Source organism: Bombus impatiens, unplaced genomic scaffold, assembly GCF_000188095.3.
Source record: "Bombus impatiens unplaced genomic scaffold, BIMP_2.2 scf_2222, whole genome shotgun sequence".
Classification (NCBI taxonomy): domain Eukaryota; kingdom Metazoa; phylum Arthropoda; class Insecta; order Hymenoptera; family Apidae; genus Bombus; species Bombus impatiens.
Genome location: NT_178641.1, coordinates 583,476 through 602,779, shown reverse-complemented (window position 1 = coordinate 602,779; position 19,304 = coordinate 583,476). Strand labels below are relative to the sequence as shown.

Here is a 19,304-nt window from a genome sequence, read left to right as displayed (position 1 = left end):
GGACGAGCCTCGACGCGAGGAAATTCCTATTAACGTTGCGGTCTCGCACCCGCTTGAAGGTAAATACGGCATAGCAGAGCAGGAGATAAGGGAGCAGGAACGATGGCCGAAGCATCGCTCTTCCGAAGAGGAGGATATACAGCGGTTGATCGAGCAACGCAGTCAGTATCAATCGATGAGGCAAGAGGATACGCTGCAACGACAGCACGATGAACAGCTGATCAGGAAGCAGGAGGAGGAGCTAAGGAGACAGGAGATGCAGGAAGAGTTCGAGAGGAGGCAGAAAGAACTGCAGAAGAAGAAGAAGCAGGAGGAGGAGTTGAAAAAGCAAAAAGAGCAGGAGAAGCTGAAGAAGCAGCAGGAACAGGAGGAGCCGAAGAAGGAGGGAAAGCAGGAACAGAAGGGATTGAAGAGAGAACAGGAAGAAGAGTTGAAGAAGACAGTAAAAGAAGTCGAGGATGTGACGAAGAAGCAAAAAGAGGAAGAGATTAATCGACAGAGTCTAGAAGAAAAGAAGCAGGAGGAAGGATTGAAGAAGCAGGAAGAAGAATTGAAGAAGCAGGAGGAAGAATTGAAGAAGCAGGAGGAAGAATTGAAGAAGCAGGAAGAAGAATTGAAGAAGCAGGAGGAATTTAAAAAGGAGGAGGCTTCGAAGGAAGGAAAACGAGAAGCAGATTTGGAGAAGAAGCAAGAAGAGGAGAAGGAGAAGAAGGAACAGCTGCTGGAAGTTCAGAAAGAAGATGAAGAGAAGCAGAAACATCGAGAGGATAAACAAGAATTACGACAACCGGAAGAATCGCAGAGCGAAGGAAAGATTGAAGAAGAAAAAGAATCAAAGGAACCAAGCCTATCGAATCAGGAAAAATCACAGCAACAATTGGAAGAAGAGGAAAGAATAAGAAGGGAGCAGGAATTACTAAAGCAGCAGAAGGAAAAGGAACAACGAAGAATTCGCGAGGATAGAAAACTGCAACTACAGTTGCAGGAACTGAAAACTCAATGGGCATCGGAGGAATTAACGATATACAAGCAGGAAGAAGCCTTGCAACGACAGATAGAGAATCTGAGATACGAGGAGCAATGGGAGAGTCGACAATTCCAGCAGATGCAGTTGTATTTGGAAGGTCGGAAGCCTGAGGCGGAAAAGAAACCAGAAAGGCGGCAAACAACGGAACGAAAGAAGGCGGAAAAGAGGAAAGACGAAAGAGTAGAGATTAGGGTACACGGGGCGGAATCCCCTAAACAGGAAGACCCTGCCGTGACTGGTTTCTACATAAAGTTAGTGGTGAGGCAGGAAGGCAGGGCGAATTTGGTTTGGTTGTTCAAAACGCACAAATTTTAAATGGTTCTCGTTTCTCGTTATCCTCTACTCTGGTTTTATACACTGTTGACATTTTATATAATAATTAACAAATTAATTTTCTCGCTGGAAGAGAATCGTTTCAGAGTATGACTATTCCTATTGTTTGAGTTGTCTCGCCAGAAATTTCTATATGACGAATCGTTGTGTTTTGCGAGGAACATTCTTAGTACATTAATGTTTTTTATCGTTGGAACCGTATACAGGTATTTATGATAAACGCGGAGACGTTCACTCATGGTGGTTGTTAATAAAACCGAATCTCCATCTACAGTCAGTCAGTAAAAAATCCACCTCTGTAAATGATTGTAGACGAGGTACGTGCTCATTAAAGTGATTTAATAGGTCATACTATACTACTACGATAATCGTACGATTATTTTAAGGATACTCTTAATTTGCGTAGTCTGTGGGTTGTAATTGAACGCGAAGAGTTATTTCGGTAACACACTGCTCAAGATGATTAGAAAATTGCGTACACGAATCTATTTATTCCTAACGAAATTTGATTATTTTCCATGCTAAGTACACGGTATCCTTTTACATTTTCAACGATTGATTTATTCGAAAAAATTATTCAAGGAACCGGTAATTCTCCGATTGCTTCGAGCAGTATATCAGCATCAAAACGCAAAATGTTATCGATACTGATTTTGAGAGTGTTATTTTACAACTGACATCTTAACGACTACTTATATACGATAATTTACACGCGTTGCCTGCCTGTGAATTCCCAACCATTTCTTCGATCTAATCATTATCAATTATATGGTGTCACGCGACGACGGAGAACACGACTTTCGTCGACATCAATCAATTCTCGCTTTCCCATTAAACCACTACTTCATGATACTATACTTATTGCTCCGTCGACTTTTCTACTATTCTCGTATTATTATTATGGCGATCTACTATCGCAGATCGAAAAGGTCTACCCGATTTTTTACCAAGCATCTCGAACATTCATTCGATCACTGCACGAAGAAGAGGAAGTAGAAGATCTGTACCGTTTATTATGAAAGAGATTTTAACGTTCGTACGAAATGAAAAATAAAGTATGCACAGTACTAGTATGAGCAGCTAATGAGAAAATTAAGAAGTATCTATGTAGACGTTATTGTTGAACTCTTTTACAAGGAAAAGACTACAAATTATATACATATACATATATATATAAACACAAGAGAATATATATACACGATATCTATATTTGACACTATATTAAAAAAAAAAAAAGAAAAACAATTGATATCGCTTATGGGCGAGGTGTTCGAGAGCTGTGGTCGACGACTTGACAATGATAAATCATTTCATAAATTGTTACTAGAATCTTACAATTAGTTCTATGTTTCGGACTTTTAAAATGAATGTTTGAAATGTGAAAATGAACGTTTCTAAAAATGAATCTTGACAATGATGTACCTTCGAACGAAAATCGACGTTGTTTCGATGAAAATTGTCGAATTTTATTTGCCACGATCTCTTATTTTTCTACTTCAACATTTTCATACGACTTACTTACTTACTGTACCCTGAATAATATAATTTCGCTCGCATGGAAATGTAATTCTGCTGTTACGTTACAGCCGCTTTTTATCACGATTACGATTGACAATGATAAAAGTGCAGTACGGTTAATATACAACAATTTTACACGGGTGTGAAGCTGTATAATCGTGCTGCTGACTCGCATCCACTTGCGTGCTTGCAACGAAAAATTGTTTATGAAACTGTGAATACACAAAGTAGTAGTAAGTAATGTTTAACGTGCAACAGGAGGAAAAGTGTTTTCGACGGTAATTTCGAATCGTTCAATTCGGCTAAATATTTATAACGCGCTTTTAATCTCGAAAGCATTGCTGATTTAATATTTTCTATTCCATTGCCACGCTATCATAACTTTTTATATTTTATACAACAATCAGTGATTGTGCTTTTCTTCGGTTCTCGAAATTCTTTATAATTTCGATTATAGAAAGTAGTAATAAGAAATACGATAAAATAACAAATTTCCAATTGAATTTGCCAAAAATTTGTCAGAGCAAACAAATAGCGCTACGATAAAGAGGATTATTCGATTTCTTGCTGTCAACATTCTTCTTCCTAACTGCCGCACCTAAGCTAATTGTTTAAGCAGCGGAGACGAAGCGGACTATCATCTATTAAACGTTGTTGATCGATGTAATACTCAGCATTGGTACAAAGCAGAACGACGGATCGCTTGATTCGCCAAACGCTAAACCCTTCGTTCATGCAGACGGAAAATGAAACTATTTAAATCTCGACGTAAGTTGATTTATATCGTATAAAAATTTACGCCGAGTTAGTTGCTACCAACTCGTGAAACGATGCGCAATTTGTTCGTATATTGAATCAAGCAAACAAACGGTGTACCTATGTAAATTGTATAATATTGTGATTACCATTCGTATTCTCTATATTATCGCGAAATTTCTTCGAATAAGTAATTTATTAATTATCGTATCATTTTCCAAGAGTTTCTCAGAATTGAAACGTTCTATCACATGTTAATTTATCGCGAATTAATATCATCCAAGATTCCTTCATCTTACTCTTTGTGTATTTGAACAGTGGCAAACGAATCGTTCGATACTTCGACAATTCTTTGTTATTTAGATTTATAACGACAGTATTAAAATACCTCGTATCGATGATACAAGATCATTCGAAGAGGATTTTGACGATACTCTCACACTGTATGTATCGTGTACAGTTTACTGGAACGATTTGGCACGAGCGCGATGATCATGCTTAAAATCATCACTGAAAAGATACGAAGCAAAACGAGGATCTTGTGTTAACAATAATAAAAGATCTAATTGTTGATCTGTGTGAAAACTTCACGCAATTTCCTGCAACCACTAGAACGCAACGATCGAAGACGAATTTTAAGTTTAGTCATCGAAGAGGAAGTCTACTACTAAAAATATAATGATTTCAAGAAACTTGAAACCTCGCAAGTATTACCTTTTCGTTTAATACTTCAAACTACTTGGAATCGAAGAACAACATGGCTGAAGCATCGTTGTGATCATGAGCTTTCCACGAATCTTTTTCATAATCGTGTCAGACAGTCGTGTATCGTAATATCGCATAATTATTAGACAAATCTACAGAAATAAGGAGAAGGAAAATACTGCATCGATTTCGTCGTTCTCCTTTCGTACAGCGTTGACAATACTTTAATCGTAAAAAACATATGTTCCCTATCTCAGGCTAAACGTAAAATGATAAAAGTACATATATAGAATTATAATAAAATAATAGAAAATCGTAATCTATAAGTGTACTACTGCTTTGCCCAAAAAGGTTGTGATTCACTGGGTTTTGTTTCACTTAGGAAACATTTTCACGAGTAAGTAACATTTTCTCCATTCACAGACTTCGAATTAACTAAATATTAGTTATTTTCTTTGTATCGATACGATTACTACATCATTCTAAATTTTTTAATCCTCCACTCAAATTATTCTGTACATTCTGAAATAGTTTATATACACTTCGTTCGAGACTGATTTCACGATTAACTTCTCCCCAATTTACATCGTTTATTCATTTTCCTACGAAAAACTTGTCTTTATCTCAGACGATGAAATTGATTTTTCAACAGAAAGTATTCTACGAATTATCAAACACACTTTGTACAAATCACAAAAATGACAAACACACTGAAACAACAGAAAAGATCGACAAACGTATAAAATATTGTTGTTTATTCGACACGATGAAATCTTATTTCTGCCAATAGCTGTAAGAAGAAAACTGTTCGATAGAACTGTACAAAGCTCAGTGGTATTTCAATGATGAACAGGTGTGGAGGAAATTGCACGTTGTCGATGATAATCGCATAAAAAAGGAGAACAACGGAACCGGGCATCAAACCGTGAAGCTAAATCGCAGCCGTCACTGTCGGAGAATTGTATTTTATTATCGTCACGTTGTACGCGGCTCAGTTGCATAAGTGTCAAGAGTATATTTATGAATGTGGTGTAGTCTACTTAATCTGTGTATCGTTGTCTGTCCGTGCGCATCGTTACTTCTGCTGTTTTGTACGTAAGGTGTGCGTAAAAAAATAACAAAAAATTAATTAATAAACAATGATATGTCGTTGAGTAGCCTAAGGGCGTTAACTACCCGTTACAGTGTTACCATCGATCCCACCGAGATTCACTCGATCCGATCGAGACAGCTATCTTCTCAATTTTTGTTTCCATCGTTCCCTTCAAAATTTTAATCCAAATAATCCATTATTTTTTGACGTGCGAGGAAGATCTGAATTTTTCTACAGGGTAGATTATAATTACATTTATGACAAATTTCAAGCAACTTTTGTCGAATTTTCTTTCCATTCTTACAACTTTCTGCTACATTCTTGTTATAAGCGAAGAAACGTTGCGATTCGATCGATGAGTTTAACGGTGATCGGTGCAATTCTATCTAAAGTTCGATCTCTATCATGTTGTGATATTCTGTAGCCAAATGAGTTGAAATAAAGGGAGAAGAGCGTGATGTCAAGGAATAACGAAGCAAGACATTTTTATCCCTTCCTGATGTACTAAATCCATTGAAATTTCTCTTTTTTTCTCTTTTTTTTACCGATAAAAACCTTTCTACTTTCGATGATCGCGTATCAAGTGTAACAAAATTATATTGGATCAAAAAAGCTCGCGATACATGAACCGTCACGAGCAGATATTTACAACCTTGATCGTTCGGAAGTTTAATAAACGATAGAAGGTTAAAGATCAACGAGAATCATCGCGGCACATCAACTTGAAAACCTTCTTGAAAACCTTCTTGAAAATTAACGTTGCTCGTTACGGGCGACAGATGGTAAGCGTACCAGGAATAATTATAATTTTCGACATCCTGATGATTGTGACGCAAGGCTCGAGCGAAATTTGAACGATCCATCGTGCCATACGTTATTGAGCGTTGTATCGACGTTAATGATCGATTTAAAGAGCCTGGCTGTGATAATCATCCACTGAGCGAATCTATACGATTAAAAATAAACCTAAGTGAAGAGGCATGACTAGGAAGATAAGTGAAGCAGTAAAATGTGTTATTAGTATCGTAAAGACGTGTCTTTCTGTTAGAGGTAGCTTCGCTGGTTGCAAGTTGAGAAGAGCAATTTTACAAGTAAATCGAATGCGAGCTATTTCCTAGCTGAATTTATGCGACAGTGAGACTGATTGCAAATACTATAGCGCTGTAATAGTAGTAGAATAAACGTGAAATATTGTCGAAGTAATGGTTAACTGTGTAGTGATAGACTTTCCAGTATATGTGTCACTAATTGTAAATTGCAAATATAAGAGATAATGCACATATCTCTGAATACCAAGGACAAGGAAATGGGATTACTCAAGTGCAACAAAATTACCTAGTGCAAAAATTTGAGTGACCGCTTAATTGTAATTACTTGATAACATAATCTCGTATGTTTGACTTATAGTATTGCAACTTATGCAATAACGTGCTTGATACACCGTTGATTACGTTCTACTGTTACTATACGATGTAACTAACAAAATGATTGAAATTAAATTAGAAAATTCAATTTATCATTAGAAATACTCATTCATCACCTACTTGTCGAAATATTTTTTACTCGTAACAATACTATCTGTTATTTGTTGTACCTTATTATCTGTTTTACTTGAAAATGTATCGTATTCTGGTACAATATATGCACACATTTAATAATCTTTATGTAACGATCAATAAACCAACCTGTTGGGCTACTAGTATGTTATCGCAATGATAAGTACTTCGCTCTCAAAGTACATTAATCAGATATCGTTAAAACATCACGTTCCAACCTTTTTCCCAAAATATTACAGTTTTTATCTTGATTAAATAAAATATATACAGTGTAACAAATAAACTTAACTGGCCGTAATAGTTAGGATCCTCTCGTACAAAATATTTACAGTGTAGTCAAATTTTAATTATCTAAAATGTCTTATCCTAGATGATTTTGCAAAGTGAAAGCCACTATAAACATTTCCATAATTTATAGATAACAATGAAGAGAATTGTTATTGTTTAAATGATACAAACATCAAGATAAATGTAACGATTCACTGACTAATTATCTTAATGTATTGATGTCAGTTACGATAAATAGCAACATACTTTTGCTTTTACTTTCCGATGTAACTTAATTACTTGATTTTATAATATTGATAATATCGAACCGACAAACAGATTTGCCTGGAACGGGATAAATAGATTGCCGAATAACTGCATCTATTCAACTTGTTTAACATACTTCAGCATCCAAAATGGACTCTAGCCTTTTACTTTAATCATCTGGAAGGCCGTAAAATTGATTGAGTCATCAGGCCGAGCAATGATCATTAAGCTTACTGATAAGCGCGATAATGTGTTCGCATTTCAAAGTAGAAATATGCAAATGAGACAGAAAAGCTGGAGGGAGTTGCACAGATGACAAACTGGCCCTCGATAGAACGTAAAAATTATCTTTAAAATATTTCGCAACATTTTTTGAATTCGACAAAGATATATTTGCAAGTTTCACACTTCCTATTCCTCTCTTCATTTCTCAATTCTTGCATTCTCTACTCCATATCAAATAGACAACAACAATCCATCCTACAACTAACATTCTTCAATCCACATTCCATTCTTCATATCCGTCATTCATTATCGTGTGATTGACATTCCCTTTTCCACATCCTGATTCAGTAATCCCACCTAAACAAATAAATAAGGAGATGTGGGAAATACAACAACAATCCATCCCACAACTAACATTGTTCAATCCACATTCCATTCTTCATATTCGTCATTCATTATCGTGTGATTGACATTCCCTTTTCCACATCCTGATTCAGTAATCCCACCCAAACAAATAAATAAGGAGATGTAGGAAATACAACAACAATCCATCCTACAACTAACATTCTTCAATCCACATTCCATTCTTCATATTCGTCATTCATTATCGTGTGATTGACATTCCCTCTTCCACATCCTGGTTCAGTAATCCCACCTAAACAAATAAATAAGGAGATGTGGGAAATATGTATAAGAGGTGAATATTTACACGATTGTAAAACAATAGATAGTAAAAGAAATTCTAAAAATCACTTAAGTTTACATGGTGACCCAACCGAAATGAGATGAATTTAAGTATAAGTACAAGACGAGTATAAGATAAAAATAAGGTCAGTGTAAGATAAGGTAAAAATAAGGTCAGTACAAGTATAAGGATAGTACAAGATAAGTAAAATTTCCAATTTCATATTCGGAGAATATGATGTACGAAGAGGTGGCACGCGGAAGCATCACTTTCTCCGAAAATTGTATGTTGATTTTTAACATTTCTAATGTTTAACTACTCGCCTTATACATCTGCAATGTACAATGCTAATTCTTTCACAATGAATTTTTTATACAATGTGAGATCCGTGGGTCTAATATGCAAATTATCCGGGCATTAGATATGAAAAATGAAGTAGGAGTTACGATATACGTGGGTAATGGTATGTGGGAAGCGAGAACCGAGTTATAGTCCGTATAGGATGGAATAGAGTAGAACTAGATTGAGACGAGATAGACTGATAAATAACAGCATTCAGACGTAATTCCAAATACAATTATACATACGACGATTTAAATTTCCTACCTTCACGTTTCATTTTTCCACAGCATTATCGCCGCATTATATAGCGAGGAGAAAGATTGGCGGATCGAAAGAAGTGGGGACAAAGAAGACCATGGTCGAAGACTGATGATGTTTGGCATTAAAACGAGCGTGCGGCGCAGCCGTGCATCGACAGCGCGGCTGAACTCGTCTGGTAGCATTAATAAATGAGGGACATCAGCTTTTAATTACGCGCCTCGCTCGTAATTGTAACCCGCAGCGAAATCGTACGCTTCCAGCCCGCTACTTTATAAGCTTCACGACGATATACGCGGCACGACCATTGATAACAACCAGCATCGCTGCCTGTTGCTGCTCGGTGCGTTGCCTGATCCTTTGCTGAATTAACGGTCGCTCTTAATTATGCTCGACCAAACGTGAAGTCAGCCTACTCGCGTTCTTCCCTCGGTCATTCGAAAATCTTTCAGGATACCAGGTCGACGATTAAGAATTTTATGGCAGATTCAATCCTTGACAACGGGAATCTTCTAGTAGGTTGAAAATAACTTAACGATGATGTTTTGACACACGAGTGATGTATATGTTACAGGAACAACGTTAAAAATATTTGAGAATTAAATACCTCGTTTGTTTCTTGTTACAACTGAGCGAACGATGCTTCGTGAATGGTGTTTCATTACGATAATCGAGCTCTAGGTGTTTCAAGCATATATTTTTAGTAGCCTTTGAACTTGTGATTAATTATGCATTAATTATTCGCGCAAGTCACGTACTTCTATAAATTATTATTCATTTGTTATAGCTTTCATTCACGTTTGTCATGAGTCAAGATACCTATTCGTGATAAATATTGCAAATTTATTAAACAGTGTCGTATAGAGCAATATTTCTGTAACAAATGTTTAGCAAATGGAAATACTTAGGGTATATACACGATCGAACTATCATTTTTATCAAACAGAATGGTGATTCAGAAATAAATATCACGTTTCATGATACTCGGGGAAATATATCATTGAAAAGAAACAACAGTTTAATAAAAAATGATACATTGTTTCTTCCAAGGTGTTTTTCACATTTATAGACGTATCTTATCATTCGTAACCATAATGCACTCAGATACCTACATTTAGCTTTTCTTCCAATAATATTACGATACTTGAATACCGATTTTTCAACGAAATCGAGAACTAGGAAACGATAGTTGTATTTAAAACCTTTTGCTTGTGACAGTGACAATATTTTAATCGATTCTATGATTAAATAACACTAATTGTAAATGAATTCTTATTTAGTCTAAACAAATTTCCAGCATCGCACTTTTTCTTTATATCGTGTTAAATTAAAATCGAAGAAAATTTATCCTAAACCGAATGAAATCACAACATTAAAGGCTCCACTGTTCTGTTTGCTTTAACAGCTCTGTTTGTTTCATTGTCACGGCGATAAGAAGATAAGTACCGTGTATGATTTCGTGGGATAGACAATAGACCTGAGTCGTACCGATAAAACGTAGTTCGTGGCAGAGGGGTGTAGACCTTTGGATACAGAAAGCGATTATGTAAGCGACGATAGGTTATATATTAAGAAGCAGAGCATTTTGCAACACAAACTGACCACGATGTTGGCGACTGCGACGTTTTTAGCTGTACTTGTATTGGCAGCGAGTGGAGCCACGAACAAAGACCCCCACTTTGTTCCTGGCCACGATACCATCGTGCATCTTTTCGAATGGAAATGGAACGACATTGCAGAGGAATGCGAAAGATTTCTTGGGCCAATGGGATACGGTGGAGTGCAGGTATGAAATAAAATAATTTCCCGATACAAATACTTATCCGCGATAAAGCCAAGTGTTTTGAAAATTGACATACATTTGGTTCGTTTGACGTATAAAAATTTCTTGAATGTTTGTTATCGATTAAGTTATACGAATAAAGAAAAATGAATTATTTTCAGTTAAGTCTCTAATAGAAAATTCGGGTGGTTTTAGAATCTCTTCTCACAGGTGTAAATAACAATAAAGCCCTGTATCAGCGATATCTTCAGCCGCATTATTGTTGGATTAATTTATCATTTATGATTATTATCGATCAAGTGCTTAATTAGTTTCACACACAAAATAATATCGGAGAAATGATATCTATAAGAGGGAAGCAAACATAACTCTTTTATCTGAAACCTGATTTTCACGCGTCATAATCACAACATAGTACTAGAATACAAGATAATTATCCCTTTCTACTAATCCTATTTCACAAGTTAGTAATTTATTCGAAATAAAAATTTCTTCTAAATTCATTAAATATGTACATCACTGGTTAAACTCTTTTTTTACTCGTGAATCTTCCTATTTTTTTTTCTTTTTTTTTTTACAATGTATCGAATGCATAGAATTCATTATCAACGAGATTCAATCACTGCAGGTATCACCATTACAAGAGAATCTGGTGATCGCTAACAGGCCATGGTGGGAACGTTACCAACCAATTTCCTACTTGTGGACTACGCGATCCGGCACGAAAGAAGAATTTATCAATATGGTTGCAAGATGCAACAATGCTGGTGTCCGAATTTACGTAGACGCTATCTTGAATCACATGTCCGGCAATTTGAACAATGCTCATGGCACTGGAATCTCCAGAGCAGACACGTACCACTACGAATATTATCAAGTGCCTTACCACGCTCAACATTTCCATAAACCTTGTTCGGTTAACAACTACAACGATCCACAGAACGTGCGAAATTGCGAACTGACTGGTCTTCATGATTTGGATCAGAGTCAAGAATACGTCAGATCGAAGCTGGTGAATTTCTTGAATGAAGCTGTCGACGCTGGTGTTGCTGGCTTCCGGTTTGTATAATATTTCAGGATAGATTGTTTTTTTCAGCAAAAATATTCGTCATTTCGACAAATCTTAAGAGCCGAAATATATTACAATATAGATACTATTTATTAATTAATTATTTGTTAATTAGATTTTTGGTGAGGAACACTTGGGATTGTAGAGCTTTCGTCAACAATGATCAAGGAATTATTTATATCACAAATTGTGAATTATTTGTGTTTTAAAGTTGTTACGCTTGACTCAGTAAATGGAATAATTTTTTTAATTTCTAATTTAAATCTCAGGTGCTCTTTTCTACCAGAAGTCTATGCTATTCTATTTTAATTAAATAAATGATTTCAATGTAACAATGTAAAATCGCGTGGGAAATTGCTAACAGTATATATAATTCAGAATCGATGCTGCCAAGCACATGTGGCCAAACGACTTGAACATCATTTACTCGAGAGTAAAGAACCTGAACACTCGGCATGGTTTCCCTCCAAATTCCAAGCCATACATATACCAAGAAGTGATCGATTATGGCGGCGAGGCAATTTCTAAACGCGAGTACAACCAACAGGCTGTGGTAATTGAGTTCAAATACGCCTCCGAACTCTCCAACTCGTTCCGGGGTAACAATCTTTTGAAATGGTTCGTCAACTTTGGAGAGCAATGGGGTCTTTTACCCTCTCAAGATGCCCTCGTGTTCGTCGATAATCACGACACGCAACGTGACAATCATCAAATACTCACTTACAAATCATCAAAACTGTACAAGGTAAGCCCTGCGTGAGAATTTTCTTTTATATTCCAAGAAGTACTTAATTTTTTAGCGTTTACATAAAAGTGTTTTCCTTAAAGTAATTTCGCGTTAAGGTAGGCAATATTTGGAACTTTGGAAATGATAATTATCGTTCATTTGGCTTGTAAAGCGTAGCACGAGTCGTGTGGTCACGAGGGCGTGAGTCTGCAAGTAGAATAGGTCGTTTAGTTGTCAGGCATTAGGAAGCAAATAGGAACGCTTTTCCTTCGGTGTTTCATGGGATAATCTGATTTTAATTTTGAGATACTTTTGAACGAATTACGTATGAATTACGAACACTGAATTACGTATTCCGAGAGTAATATAGAGTTCTAATATTTTATTAGATTATTTCTATGGGAACATTAAATTACGTATTCTAAGAGCAGTATAATAGAAATAAAATACCAGTATTTTTCTGAACTCTGCAAATTAGGGTGAAAAACAGAGTTCCATAAAATTACCGAATCGTGGCTAACAATTATCCAACGTTTTATTCTACGATCATTCGCCTGTTATATTTTGAACTAAACTACTTGCAGATGGCGGTCGCCTTCATGTTAGCCCACCCCTTCGGTACACCGCGAGTGATGAGTTCCTTCGACTTCCAAAGCAAGGATCAAGGACCACCTCATGATGGCAATGGCAATATCATATCTGCAACTATCAATCCAGACAACAGTTGCGGCAACGGTTGGATCTGTGAACACCGTTGGAGGCAAATTTACAACATGGTTCGCTTCCGCAATGCGGTTAAAGGAACGAGCATTAAGAACTGGTGGGACAATGGCAGCAATCAGATTGCATTCTGTCGTGGAAATTCTGGATTTGTTGCGTTTAACAATGACCGGAATGATTTGAGAGCCACCCTCAAGACCTGCTTGCCTCCTGGTCAATACTGTGACGTGATTTCTGGTAACTTGGAGAATAGAAGATGCACTGGAAAGGTTGTTAACGTGCAACAGAATGGCGATGCTTATATCGAAATCTCTAAAGGAGAGGAGGATGGAGTTCTTGCTATTCACGTTGGGGTGGGTTTGTTTTAGAGATGATCGAAAGAGTATAAATTGTCATAAAGTTAAGGATAATGATTATTAGATAATTGGAAATATTTTATTTTCAGGCTAAACTGTAAACGAGTATGAAGTCAATCACTATGAATGTCGAAAGACACGAACAAGGATGCAGAAATTTGCATTATATTAAGCGATGTCTCCTGTTTGTATTACATAGATTGATCTAACGTACAATTACACGCGGACGCATCTTGTAATCAAAGAAACATTGTACCTACCTTGTGAGAATAAATAAATGTTATTTAAAGTTCAAGCACTCTTTTATTTGCCACGTGTGACACATAAAAAATAATTTACTTATCAATTTTATAGTACGTCCGTTTCAAAGATAATGACGGACCTCTTTCCCATTATAATTATTGTTATTTCAATAATTCGAATTTATTATTACGAAAATTTACATAGCTCGTAATAATTGAATTCAAAAACTAAAACTCACGAAAAATGTACACGGTAAGCCCTACGTGAGAATTTGCTTTTATATTCTCCCAAAAGTAATCTATTCCAAGAAGTATTTAATTTTTGAATATTTACTTAAACGTGTATTTCGTTAAGTAATTTTGTAGTAAGGTAGACAGTATTTGAAGCTTTTAGTTACTTTTATTTGCAAAGTACAGTACGAAGCTCGGCGTGAGTCTGCAAGTAGAATAGGTCGTTTAGTTGTCAGACATTAGGATACAAATAGGGACACTTCTCCTTCGGTGTTTTATGGGAATGCTCCGATTTTAATTTTGAGATACTTTTGAATGAAAACATTGAATTACGTATTCCGAGAGTAATATAGAGATCTAATATTTTATTAAATTATTTCTATGGAAACATTGAGTTACGTATTCTAAGAATAGTAGAAATAAAATACCAGGAAAATTAGGATGAAAAACAAAAATTCCACAAAACTAATGAACATTGCTAACAATTATCAAACGTCTCACTCTACGATTCTTTGCCTCTTGTATTTTGAACAAAACCATTTGTAGCTGGCTGTCGCCGTCATGTTAGCCCACCCAATCGCGAGTGACGAGTTCCTTCGACTTCAAAGGCAAAGATCAAGGACCTCCTCTGGATGGCAATGACAATATCATATCCGCAACTATCAACCCAGACAATGGTTGGATCTGTGAACACCGCTGGAGACAAATTTACAATACGATTCGCTTCCGCAACGCAGTTAAAGGAACGAGCATTAACAATTGGTGAGATAATGGCAGAAACCATGGTTCACCAGATGTGCCACATAAAAAATAAATTTGATCATAAATTTGCTTCAAAGATAATGGGAGATTTCTTCCCAAATTCTCTGCCCTTCAAATTTTTGTATTTTTTCCCCATAAATTAAACTCCTATTTTTGTGAAATTTTTCACACAATATCGCATGATCTTCGCGCAATTTCGGGTCTGACGAAAACAACTTGACCAGGCATAGATATTTTTCAACAAGGTTTATTTTAACAGAAACAATGTACTGTTCTTGTTCTCTTTTCACCATTAATTTCTACTATACATAATATGACAGTTAATCAGTAAAATAATACACGACAGGCTCGCGATGGAGAAATAAAAAAGGGGATGTCGGAAGGAAGTTTTTCATGGGAGAATGGTAATGATTGGATGCGGAAATAAATTGCAGAAGGAAACGAAGGGTGAAAGAAGAAAAAAAAAATAGATGGAAAATAAAATCATCGAAGTATCACAAGATTGCCTTATCGCCCGCTTCTTCATCCCTCTTTTTCTCCAGCATGCTCGTCTCATTCTGTACATATATTCTCTCATTTATATTTTTTAAATAAGTCGATATGCATACGAATTTCCTCTCATACTTCTCCTTTCTGTATATCCTCTCCTTTCTATATCCACTTTCTTCTATCTCCAGCAAACACAAACACACGTATCTCGTAGCTCGCTACTCGTATGTCCGTTCGCACCCCAAAACGATCCTGTTGCCCGACAATTTAACGATCTCGTGCTAACGCGGTAATGATGTGCATGAACCTCTGCTACGAAACTAAATAAAATACTACGGGTTCTTCTTCTGTAAAAGCACGATATAAATAAATGCTTAAGCATTATGTACAATGATCTCGTTTTAAGTAAAAGCCGCTAGCTCGGTTAATGTCCGCTCGTGTCGTCCAACCTTCCGTTTATTCATTTTTCAAAATGTTTCGCAGATAGTCTGTTCAATATAATACAATTTTCGAGAAACTTTGTACTTGTCTAATAAGAACGAATGAAGGGAAACAATTAAGAATTGAAAATGAACTCTGAAAAGTGTAATATCTTTGGGTCGCAGGTAACCATAACAGTTTGAGTTTGATTCGGGACAGGTTGTTTAATTTTTATCTGTGTTCTATACCTCGTCCGATATATGCCATTAATTGTTTTACTAAATTGTTAACGTACTACTAACATGTAACGGTCAAAGTATGTAAAGGATCGCGGATTTACCGAAAGCTGGAAGTACGAGCAGATGTACTGTGCGCGAGAACGCGCGTATAAGTGTATGTATACATAATATTTATAAACGTATAATAGTCTGCAGTAAATTCAGGCTAATGTAAATCTAAAAATACTGCTCGTCTCACGACTTATCAACTCTTCCATTCTAACAATCGTCCTGGGCGACTCGCTCGTCTAAGAATATCTCTCTTTCTATTTACGACTAAATTGTTATTACATGAATACAATAAGGCAACGGGTTTACTGCTAAATAAATAAACGTTAAACGTTGTAAATAAGAGAGGGAGAAGATTAATTTACAATGTTTTCCCTAAATTATATTTACGGGTCCGTCCATCTCGTAAATCTATATCGATTTCCAACGTATCGGCTTCTAATTTGTATTCTCGTGTTTCTGTAATGTCGTGTCTATGCGTGTATGTATGCGTTTGTGTGCGTTACGTATACATATTCTTTATAGGTATATGAATGTTACCCGCTCGTGGATTTTCTCCGTGTGGTTTGCACGTAGAACGTTAGCAAAAATATAATTTAGTATATTTTATCATTTATAATTCATTCATATAAAAACTTTGTTAAAATATATAAAAGAAACAACGATTTGAGCAAATACGTATCATCCTATCGTACAGCTAGATATAAGTACCGTGTCGAAGAAACGTTCCCTTTCGTCGTTATTGCACATAAATTCTTCATCTTTCCTTTTTCTTTATTTCTTCGCTAATAAAGTGTTGTCTCTTTTTCATTTTTTCTTCTTAGCATACTTTCTCTCACGCTCGTCCTCTCGTTCGTACAACTGTTTCACTCATTCGTTTTTCACACGCTCTCACTAAACAACAAATTGTTCACTTAGTTCGTTCGATATATTATACCTACTGCGGTATGTACTTATTTAATATTACCTTTTTATTTCTTATCGTCGTTTACGATTTTAATTCTTCACACGACGATGAAGATTAGAATCGTCGTTCGACGCTTTACTATCTGTGTTTGTCGGACTCGGTGTTTCCGCGAAATTATTCGAGTTCATCTTGGATGACTATTATCGCTTCGAATGCTTCTAACTGCATTATTTAGAATATATTTACAATCTCTGTTATCCAATAGACATTTTCTAATGCTTTGCATTAATGAAATTGTACGTAGTATCGCAGAATTATTTTATTATTATTTTGTATCTTATCTTTAATATAGCATTTCATCCCTTGTACAGTATTCAAATTCAATCGAAAGATGTTACAAATATTACTAGGACATTTTATATTTCAGCGACAAGCAAATTAATGTATTTGCTTGATTTCTAATCTACAAATTTATCGTACAACAGAACTCGAATAATTTTTCTCGGTACAATGAATCTTTCTCGCTCGAAAGCTTCAATTTCAGGTAACAAAGAGCAGCATCGATGAGCATTACGAATTTCTAACTGACGTTAAAAATTGCCAATTGTCTCCATTGTTTCGTTCATCTAAGAAAGGCTAGCCTTGTGGAAGACTTTTTAAAGATAGAGGCACTCGTTTCGTTGATCTCGCAGAATGTACATTAATTCGCGCTTTAATCATTCTAAAACGTTAATTTCCATCGCTAAGTCGATATTCCGGAGATTTCGAGGCTATTAGTTCCGCGTGAAACCGATCTTGAAATCCTGACACGTTAATTGCTCACGAAGAATCGAACATGTTGCTTCCGGTTGGCCATTCTTTTTTTTTCTCCGACCGAAGGATGTAATTTGAATAAGCACGCAAACCAAGCGGTCTAATCGCTAATTACTATCCCAATTAATTTGATTATCACGCAGCGTCATCTCTTTTATGCTCATCGCGTGTCTATTTCTAATTTATAAGCGGCAGAACGCGAGAATGCTAACACTTGTTAGTCACCCTCCACTTCCTGCTCGTCGAAGAGAATCTGTTAGCATGACCAGCGGTACAAGTCTCTTAAGAACCGGACAAAGGAATTACAAATTAAAGAGAATCGCACCGTTGGAAGATTTCACGAATGAAACTCTGAATCGGGCTGCCCAGATTCTCTGGACAAGTATTCTTGTTTCAGGCACTGGCGATCATCCTAAAGGTTTACGATTTAATTAAAGGATACGGTAATCGTCGATTGAAAATTTCATTTTAAATTCGATGGTTTGCCGAGCTTTCGGATCAGCGTGCGGACAAGAAGTTTACTAGAAGATGTCTACTTATTACACTTCCTTTATGTTTCTTCCTTATAATAATCGTTGTATTCCAAAGTTATAAAAATTTGGATGTAGATAAAGCTTACGGTTTAACGATTTAAATATCTGAAGATGTAATGAAATTACATCAAAATCGCACGCTACATTCGTCGGAACAACGTTATATCAATAGGAACGAAAAAAGGAATTCATTTATACGTACGTAACAATGAGAATTCTGTCAAAAATGAAATCAAACATGAAATACCATCTTCATTCCAAAAAGTAAAAGAACAACAAATCCTCTACAAACTTCTTATCCACACTTCAAACTCTATATCGAATCAACGTAAAAAACTAAGTCTTCTGGCTACTCAACCTTCGCATTTCCAATCTTCGCTCTCTTTCTCGAAGAGTCACCTACTCCCACGCACGATTTCACCCGATTCCACGAGCCAGTCATCTATAAGTAAGTACAACGCAGCAAAGTGAAATTCCTCCGAGACGGAGCAATTTTTCTCCAGGTACTCTCTCTTTCTCTCTCTCTCTCTCTCTCTCTCTCTCTCTCTCTCTCATAATATACATATACATATGTATATATACGAAACTCTTTCTCGTTGTCGAACGTCCAAGGAAAAAGGAATATAACATGAAGGACAAGGCGGAGCCTCCGGAACTCCACAGCGTCCGCGGTCACGTGTACGCGCTGTCGCGTAGTCCGCGTCACTGTTTGATGGGCTTCTTGAAGACGACTTCCGGCTTGCGTATGGGACGTGATACGCGCCGTTCTATCCTGAGGGCCCTGTTCGGGTCCGTGGAGGGCGTGACCGTGCCCTCCGGGCCCAGAGGAGTCTCCGCCATTGTTTGTCAGTTTCCTGTGCTGCTCGGCCGCCTTCCAGGCAACTGTTGTTGCTGCGGTTGCTGCTGGTGTTGCTGTTGCGACGCGGCTGCCGC

The 19,304-nt window shown here is 36.5% G+C and overlaps 3 protein-coding genes across 9 annotated transcripts in view; 2 read left to right on the top strand and 1 right to left on the bottom strand.

Moving 5' to 3' along the window:
• LOC100744712 (serine-enriched protein) overlaps window positions 1-5,903 on the top strand; it is a 15,382-nt gene extending 9,479 nt beyond the window's left edge. The window contains exons 10-11 of one of the 3 annotated variants that reach the window (XM_033324342.1): window positions 60-523; window positions 608-5,903. In XM_033324342.1, coding sequence (XP_033180233.1) covers window positions 60-523; window positions 608-1,342 — 1,199 coding nt within the window. In that variant the 3' untranslated portion in view covers window positions 1,343-5,903. Of the gene's footprint in view, window positions 524-607 lie in introns of those variants that run through there. The other 2 variants (XR_004462840.1, XM_033324343.1) reach the window with 2 other exon arrangements.
• Window positions 5,904-10,529: 4,626 nt separating this feature from the next.
• On the top strand, window positions 10,530-13,976 carry LOC100744593 (alpha-amylase). Its single transcript, XM_003494427.4, has 5 exons — window positions 10,530-10,818; window positions 11,444-11,874; window positions 12,263-12,629; window positions 13,196-13,684; window positions 13,777-13,976. The coding sequence occupies exons 1-5, from the start codon at window positions 10,639-10,641 to the stop codon at window positions 13,786-13,788; spliced, it is 1,479 nt and encodes a 492-aa protein (XP_003494475.1). The 5' UTR covers window positions 10,530-10,638; the 3' UTR covers window positions 13,789-13,976.
• Window positions 13,977-14,305: 329 nt separating this feature from the next.
• LOC100746238 overlaps window positions 14,306-19,304 on the bottom strand; it is a 191,328-nt gene continuing 186,329 nt past the window's right edge. For 3 of the 5 annotated variants that reach the window (XM_033324304.1, XM_033324305.1, XM_024371861.2), the window contains one exon: window positions 15,154-19,304. In XM_033324304.1, the coding sequence (XP_033180195.1) occupies window positions 19,218-19,304 (87 nt within the window). In that variant the 3' untranslated portion in view covers window positions 15,154-19,217. Of the gene's footprint in view, window positions 14,317-15,153 lie in introns of those variants that run through there. The other 2 variants (XR_004462835.1, XM_033324303.1) reach the window with 2 other exon arrangements.